This window comes from Colossoma macropomum, unplaced genomic scaffold, assembly GCF_904425465.1.
Source record: "Colossoma macropomum unplaced genomic scaffold, Colossoma_macropomum, whole genome shotgun sequence".
Classification (NCBI taxonomy): Eukaryota; Metazoa; Chordata; class Actinopteri; order Characiformes; family Serrasalmidae; genus Colossoma; species Colossoma macropomum.
In genome coordinates, this window is record NW_023494796.1 from 18,655,207 (window position 1) to 18,664,435 (window position 9,229).

The window sequence follows — 9,229 nt, forward strand, 5'->3', positions numbered from 1 at the left end:
AACTGTTCCAAGTTGTTCTTCCCCTTTATTTTAAGCACATTACTTACTGTGTGTAGCGCTTCAGTTCTGTCCTTCAGACTGAAGTTTTTTTCTGTTTTTTCTGTCAATTTGAAATATTGAATCTTGAATATCAAATATCAAATTGAACAACGGTCTGATGTTGATGTTGTCTGCAGATAGCTATATATGATTTTGATACCATTGTGCATCCCCAATTAACAGTAACTGTTCAATCTAAGGGCCTTTGCTGATGAAATGTATTATAGTTTAGTCTATTTTTAATTATTTATATACTTTTATTTACAAGTTTCTGAATAGAAACAGAGAAATTAATTCCACATTAATGAACAAATATTTGTCTGTTTCAATTATCTGGGTCTGCCCCAATAAACAAGGGGGTGGGGCTTGAGAGTGAAGAGCTGGAAGTATATTTACTGAATGCAGCGGCTTACAAACTAATCAAGAAGCGCTGGTGCTATTAACCCCTTAAGTAGCTAGTTTCATCACACACTTCCTAACCTATGAATAGCTCAGCCAGTTTGCTCTTAAGTCCCTGTTGTTACTGAATAATAAGCCTTAGTGTATAATAAGCCTGGGATTTTCAGGGGTTAATATGTATACTGAATGTAATTCTAGACAGCCAAACAGCAGTCTGGAATTTGGAATAAGCATGCCCAGTGGCTCACTGATGCTGATTAGACTGTCTACATAGATATTAAAATTTGGTATTGAATTATATATCATTTGTCTAAAGCATTGAAATTTGGTAGGAGCCCTAGTTGCCAAATTCCAACTACTATGCCAGATGTAGACAGATCTATGACTATGTTTAGTAGTTTAGTAGTACTGGCACTAACATATCTATTCACCAGCTTACTCCATCCTCACCATGAACCTAACATCTTCATGACCGCAACAAAACAGAACAAGCAGAACCTGCAAGATCATCCATTTCTGGGCACTGTAAGATGGATACAGTAAGACACTGAAGACAACCTGAAATGGAATCATAATGTAATTTCCATATTGTTACCATACTTATTATCTTATTATGCATCTAGGCATCTGAGTTAGCTGAGCACTTTCACTCAGACATAGGGTGAGGGTGGAAGGTTATAGGTCTTTGAAATGTTACATGATAAACTGTGACTTTAAAAATGCTGGCTCCTAATGTTTGGCTTGAACCAGCCTCAGGAAAAGTCAGAAAAGGCATTACTCAGCATTTTCCTCTGTCTAATGGAGGTAGCTCTGGGGTGAGAGCTCCTGCTAAGTAATCGAGCAATTGAAGGTTTGATCCCAAGTGAGTGCTGTGGTACAAAGACCTTGTACGTAACGGTTAAAAAGCCTGGTTCCTAAGGTCCTTTCCCATTAAGTACTGCTGTTTCCTACATGGCACCTCTGCTGTCTCAAGATACATTCACTCATTTCATCAGCTCCAGCAAAATGTCTGCCTGGATATTAAGTGAAATCCTATTGGAAAGGCTTTTGTATAAGAAATGTATCAGCCTAATATCTCTCATATAACCCATGTAAAATCCACCAGAAACACAAAAGTGCTATATTGTTGCACACCATCAAATTTGTCCTGGCAGCAGAAGAAACAACAACCTTATGCTATGCATCCATTAGCGCATCTTTCTGTTCACTGCTGCTGGACGTTTCTATTTTGCTATGGAAATGAAGGAACCATATTAAGCATGTGTGTGGAAGTATCGGATATGCTATTTGTTGTTGCCCAGAGGTTTACAGTGAGACTAAAATACAGACTTTTTATGCTGCTATAATTTTCAGAATGCATTTTCAGAATGAATCAACATCTTTCCTCCAAATCTTCACTGTCATCAGTTCTGTATAATACCAGTTTAGCTGGGCTCCGTGTCTATACCACTACATCATCCAAGGCTCTTGCAATCAGAAGGATCCTTCAAATACAGTTGAGAACTGCATTTACATTCTGACTATTTTCGAGGACGATGACATGATAAATGTTCAAGAGAAAGGCCAGCAGATGAATCCAACTACTACACATTGTTTAAAAGACCAGTTTAGTATGTAGTAACATATACAATATGCTATTTATTTGGTTGTATTTGTTTAAGTGGGTGTAAACTGAAAGCAAGGTGTGCCCCTGCTTTCATTAACAGTTTTTGCTTGCATGACAGCATTTAATTACAGACAGTGTTTTGTTGCCACATCTTACATCATTCAAGTCAATGTTTTGCTTGATTATCATTCACTTCAACTTTATTTTCTCCATTAAATGTTGTGTGGCAACTCCTTTCTGATGATGTGACCAAGTGGTCTTGGTAGATCATTCCATTTTGCATTATGTAATACAAAAGAAGAGCCTCCATAAGACAGTCCCAACTTTCTTGGCTGCAGTCTAGCTTTTAGGAAGTTATCCCAATAGCACTCAGATAACTGCCCAAGTTTAGATGCTATACTTGGATCTGGTTAAGGCCAATTATGCACTCGCAAAACATCTATTCGAATGTAAACTAAAATGATAGGGTCATGTAGAGGACTACATATCTCTAAATGATTGGATCTCCATTCAGAAGTGCTCCAAATCTCACGAGCTATGATCCAGCAGCTTTAGGACCACAGCAGAACACAACAACCAAAAATGTACTTGCATTTGAAGTCACCCAACCAGCACCAGTGTGACTGTCTAAGGCTGGGTGATGAGTAAACCCAGGTTGGAATTGTGGGGCATTCTACAGCAGAGTTCACCAACCCTTCTCCTGCAGATCTACTTTTTCGCAGAGTTTACTTCCAACCTACATCTAACATGCTGTCTTCCCTAACACTAACACATCTGCTCCAGCCAATCAGACTGGAGCAAGAGTGGCAGATTGTGGTAGGAACTTCAATCCGCAGCAAGGCAGATCTTCAGGACTAGGTTACTGTCTTATAATACGTCAATCATTTTATCAGGTGCAGCAAAACATCTGCCTGGATGTTAACTGAAATATTGGGTTTTGGAAAGGCTCTTGTAACAGAAATCAGCCTAATATAAAATTCCTGAAGAGCACAAGAGTGCTGTATTATCGCACTCAAGATAACAGTCTCAGCTTGGCAACAGAAACAACCTTATCCAACAGCAAATGCAATTATACATAGGAATCATTACTCACCATTTGGAGGCTTAATTAGTTGTACACAGTATAGTTAATTGTATAGCCCTGCTTAGATTTTTGGACTCTCTCATTCTTCACTGTAGATTGACACTTTGGACTCTGTAACTAGGTTCAAACTTTTGGTGAACTCTCAAGTTCTCATTTGATCGCTATTATAGCTACAAAGCATATGGTCTAAACTGAATAGCTACCAAGGATAAGGCATGCTCACCTAGCTAGCAAAAATTGAATTTGGGGGTTGGAATTTTACAAGGAAATTTGTTAATTACTCAAGTAAACCTTTGCATTTACATAACAGCTGAGTCATATTTTGGCCCACAGAATGTGTGTTATATATCTCAAGTAGTCAGACTTGCTCTGGGTAGTTCAAGGCTAAAGCTACAGGTTTTTGGATGAAAGCTTTTTTGCACAGTAGGCTACCACACTGTCAGGACATCGCTGTTTCCACACTGAATCTATGATAATGTGAAATAAAATCGAGATCTAGTCAAAGTTTCTGCTCCAAAGTTCACAATTATGTGAACTTGTGTGTGTGTTCATCTACTTCTTAGTCTAAGTGTCCAAGTGTGGCCCATTTCTAAAACATGCAAAAGGGCAATGTGCAAGACCACACAAATATACACCAAATCCACCCTTTCCTGTATACTGCATCAGCGCAATATTGGGCTTAGTATATATCCCACAGTTCAATGTATTGATGACATTCTAATATGATGTTTCAGAACATTAACATCGCGAAAACATCAACAGCGGCCTGTCCCAAGAAGATAGGATACAATCCCACACACTCCAAATCTTAACTGTGATGTTTTTGCATGTTTGTTCTAGGTCACAGCCTATCAAAATGGACAAGTTGCACCGTAACCATTGATAAATCACTGTAATGGATGGCCTCTCGCAGCTTTTTGCATTTCTTTTGGAAAATGTTTCTGCCAATCTTTCTCAAGTAAGTAACTAACCCTCCTCATGTACTCTTACAACTGCAGTTGCAATATTTGCCAAGATGTTCATTCCAAACAGATCAAATTTTGCCTCCGTTAACCAACAGAGAGGGCATAATTTGTTGATGAGTTGCATGTGCAACCAAACATGTATGTAAGTATTGTACCAAAGGTACAATACATGGTAAAATAGGCCAGTAATCTTTCCTTATGAATGAGAACATTTTATTTGTTCTAAATGTCAAATTTAATCTGCCGGAGCTAGGCTATGGCTACATATACAGTCGTATGCAAAAGTTTAGGCACCCTGCTCAAATTTGTTGGTAAGTACACATCATGTACAGTGAACACACTTCACATTTTAATGCACAATTTTTCTTTTGTTAATTTTATAAATTGTTTATTTATTTTAGATTTTTAATCATTATTACCAATAATAAGCAACGTACACCAAAATGTGCTGAAAAAGTTCATATTTAAGTTTGTTCTCTATTGAGGATGTGTTAACTTATTTTCACTTACAAAATCAACAACACGTAATTTGACCTGGGGCATACAAACTTTTGCATGCAACTGTATATGCAACAGATGACACAAAGTGGGAACACCTGGTATCACACTTCTGTCTTCACTGTAAGCTTGGACAGTAATGTAAATTTAAACCAAGGATGAGCAGATGCAGAATTATTGTGATAAACGATATCATTGTGATCCAACTTCAGTTATAAAGTATCACATGTGAGCTTTAAAGAGCCTCATAATATAATTATTATAATAACATTATTAACTGGGCTAGCGTCCAATACCACAAAATATTCTTTATGATAACTATAGTCTGCATAGACATAATGTAACACTGTTCACAGTGTTAACAAGGTGTCACCCAATATTGCCAAACTGGCACATTGGCACCTTTCTTTTTGAGCAACCTTGTCCATTTTTCATTCTCCTCTGGAAAGCAGATATCATATAGAGTTTCTCTGGTCCAACTGCATGTTCCCAAGCATTCTTAGACATGCTGAAAATCAACATTATAATCTTTCTAAGGTGTATTCAAAGTATGCATATGTGTAGTTAGTTAGCAGGTGATGTTCTGTTTGTGTAGCTTATAATTAAGTGCAATTTTTTTTAATTAATAATACAATAGAATGACCGCGCAAAGGGAATGTTTATATAAAGGTGAGGCAAAAATATTCCTTGGCGCATGAAATAGAACAAAGAGGGATAATTTGCCTAATATTAGCACTTGTTTAAATAATCAGCCCCAGGCTCTTTCACTGTGTGGTTCCGAACTTCTGGTAGAAAGCAGTCCATGTTAAAACAGCTAACTAGAAACAATCCACTTTGACACTCTCAAAGAGCATCATAGTGGACATATTTTTAGTGTTTTAGGGTGTGAGTTTATGTTCTGATAGAGTGTAGGCTAAAACAGGACTCTTTACCACCCCCCAGCAACCTCTAAGTGCTGCACCTTACCAGCATAATCATCCACAGCTTGGGTGCTGTATGTAAAGGGGAATTTCACAGATTTTTCAAAATCTCTGCATAACTGAAATGTTAGGAAGTGAACATAGTCAATCAGAGTGGGTGGTTATAAAATGCTTCGGCCTAGAGAAACAGTCAGAACTGTTTACAGCTCACAGTTGTGATGATAGGAATCAGATGTCTGAAGTTTTTAATGCCTCAAAAACTCAATTACCAAGTTATTGCATGAAATAGTTTTGAATATGTTGCGTGATGAATGAAACATTATTTTACGAGAGATTTAAGATTTTTTGGGGAAGGCGTTTAGAGTTGGGGGTGCTGAAACTCTAAACAGCATATACGTGATGTGAATGATACCATGCAAAATTATTTAATGTGAATTTTTGATAATTTACATCAAAAAGAATGTCATATGTAATGAGGTACTGTAATGAGGTAAGAGATGGTAATATATCGCTGCTGTTGGAACAAAACCTTGTATCTAACCTATTTTTGTTGTTTTTCAGTTTTGACATAAATTGCAATTGTTGCCCTTTACATGGTGTGTAAATTTCATGGTGAATGGACAAACAGACTTGGAAAAAAGTCTGGTTCCATTGACTTACATTAAAAGTAATGTATGTTTTTTCCTTTTCCTGTAAAGTTACCATTTTGGAGATTCAAGGTTTTGTTCCGACAGCAGCGATATACATATGTCTGACCCATCAGACTGCTGAGGCACTTCCCCACTCTGCTTTCTCGCCGTGGTTGATCTTTATGAAAATGAACTGAGCAGCGACCAATCAGACTGTCGATATGTGGCACGGTAACTGACTGTGTCACGTCCACAGTCACACGCTGAGATTTAACACGGGAAGGCATACTGAGCAGGAGATACAACAGTTTATAAAAACATGAGCCTTTGCTGCACCAGGTTCAAATTTCTGTACTATTATTATTGTTTTTAGCAGTTGCAATCCTGAAATCTGGGGGTGCTGCAGCACCCTCAGCTCCCCCACGCCACACATCCCTGCATTCATATTGGTGAGATATACGCAGGGTGTTGTAAGCTAAAATAAACCCAAAGAAAGCTTATTTTCTCAGCTTTAACACTATGTTACCATTATGAACATCACATATTATCCTTGTCGGAACAAAACCTCATATCTCCAAATTGCTAACTTCACAGGAGAAGTAACAAACATTCTTAACTTTTAATGGAAGTTTATGCAGCCAGACTTTTTTCTCAAGTAATTCTGAACCATTTCTGTTGGGCTGGTCACAAAATCTGTACACAATACATCTGAACATGGTTTTAAAATTATGCAAAATGGTGAAAATGGAGATACAACGTTTTGTCGCAGCAGCGGCGGAATAAACCTGAGAAGCGTGTGGGTACGCTGTTTTTTTCAGATCTTCTGGTGCCGTCCACCACCACTGTAGAGGAATACAGGTCTGTAAGTTCCTCTGAAATTAACCCATCAAACATTAAACCACTTCGAATGACTTGGTTTACATGTCAGTGGTTGTATTGCGCAGTAATGTTGAAAATGGGATTCCTCTTTCAAGCTGCAGGAAGCTTGGTAGCCCTGCTGAAAAAGGACCATAAGAACCAATTAGAATTAAAACCTGATCGCTTTTCTATAGGAAAGGCCCAATCGAGACCACTAGTTTCCTGTAGAACACCTTTAGATCCAATTAGGAAAAGATCAAATGCACCTGGTAAACCATTAGGATCCTTTACATTGTGAAATCAACCCATTAAAAGGCCAGAACACATTACAAAACCATTAGCAACCAACAGAAACACTTCATGGTTTCTGTTGGTTTCATATATCCAATCAGTTCATCTGCACCAGCCAAACGTCTGTGCAGACGTTGACTGAAACACTGAGTTTTGGGAAGGCTCCTGCAACAGATTTCCCAGCAAGCATAATCTGGCTCGTGTGGATCTCGTAAAATTTTAGAAGCCCCTTCAGAACTGGGTCTCTCATTTGCGTAACCGTTGCAGGCCTTCCGCCGAAACCTCTTTCTTGTGACCGGGCCAGCAAAGCCTGGGCCGTGACGTCACTGAGCGCTATGATTTGTCATGTGGACGCGAAAACAAAACCTCGCGCAGAAAGAGTACAAAGACAGACGAAACAGCTTCGGAGCCTCGGAGAAGTCCTAGAACTGGCATTCCCATCCTTGCCCCAGTAAATAAACACGTTTACATAAGGCTATTTTCATAAGGATTGTAGTTAAAGCGCCAACGGCGAGCCCCCGTAACCCTAGCAACCACCTGTAGCTGCATCATCAATCAGTCATTCAGTCCGCCCGCAGTGATCCTAGACTGCGGTTATGCAAATGAACTTAGTGTTTGTCGATTTTCTGTTAGGTGGAGGTGCGTCGGACACCACATGCTAACGGCAGGAGAGTATGCTATCTGTGAGAGGCAGAGCTACTGTGAGGGAAGCCGTCTGTGTTCCTTAGCCTCTGTCACGGCTCTAATTACAAACATATCAATTATTGACCGACGGAACGAAACGCACGGAACTCATCAGTGTCCACACGCTTAAAGAGGAACTCCACCGATTTTTCAAAATTTCTGCACAGTGACATGGTTAAGATGTAAAGAACGTCATTCGGAGCAGTTTGATGTGAAGTGCACCTTTCCTGAGAAACATTACCGAGTCAGAATTGTTCGCAGTGGTGATGATAGGAACCAGACGTCCACATAATGTAATGCCCCTGAACACTACCTGATAGAAAGTTGTTCCATGAAATTTTGACAAATACATTGCATGTATGATGCTTGAGATAGTTTTGAGATAACATGCAAGACAAAATAGTCCCCAAAGAACACAGATTTACTGCTATTTTACCATTATCAACATAGACTGGACATTTTGGACATCACATAAAATGGCTAAGTATAAAATGGTTCCTATCGCCAATACTGTGTAGAAATCAAAATAAGTTTCTCTACATATGAATCATTTCACAACAAACCACTCTGAACCACTTTGTTAGCGTCTCAACGATTTACGACTTTTTTAAAAATCGGTGGAATTCCCCTTTCAGGATTTGGCACATCGTGGTGTGAACAGCTTGGGGAAGAAAAGAAATGATAACCGTCGCGGTTCCATCTGTCTGCAGAAACATAACCGGGCTGTTCATCCCGCTAATCCCGCTCTCACAATGAAACACATGCACATCTTCACCAGCGCGTCTCACAGCCCGCACTTACGGAAAAGCGAAAACAGAACCAGAGAAAGAGGTGAAGGCTTTTAAAACAGGGCCGAGTCTTACCTGTTTGTGAAGTGAACAACAACGTAACCGCCGTGAACAGCATCCACGCGCGCCCCATCTTTCCCGCGCCGCGCACGGCAACAGGGTGACTGTGTGCGCCTCAGTCCGCGCGCTCCGCGTCCTCGTGTGTGTGCGTGTGCGGGCGCAGGCGTGTGCCTATGTGTGTGTGTGTGTGTGTGTGTGTGTATATGTGTGTGTGTGTGGTGTGTGTGTGTGTGTGTGTGTGTGGTCGTGTTTTCAGTTCGTTGTGAGAACCGAATATCAAAACATGAAAATGAGTGACGTTCCCTTTAGGAAGCACGACTGAAAAAGCTACATAAATGCAGATACTGTTAGTCAAGCCAACTTGAAGGGGAAATTCAAAGTTTAATTTCAAAAGGTCTGAATAATTTA

The 9,229-nt window shown here is 39.5% G+C and overlaps 1 protein-coding gene across 1 annotated transcript in view; it reads right to left on the reverse strand.

Annotated features, from left to right (window-relative positions):
• kitb (KIT proto-oncogene, receptor tyrosine kinase b) overlaps positions 1-8,926 on the reverse strand; it is a 37,371-nt gene extending 28,445 nt beyond the window's left edge. The window contains exon 1 of the mRNA XM_036583055.1: positions 8,837-8,926. Coding sequence (XP_036438948.1) covers positions 8,837-8,894 — 58 coding nt within the window. The 5' untranslated portion in view covers positions 8,895-8,926. The remainder of the gene's footprint in view (positions 1-8,836) is intronic.
• Between the last annotated feature and the right edge of the window lie 303 nt (positions 8,927-9,229).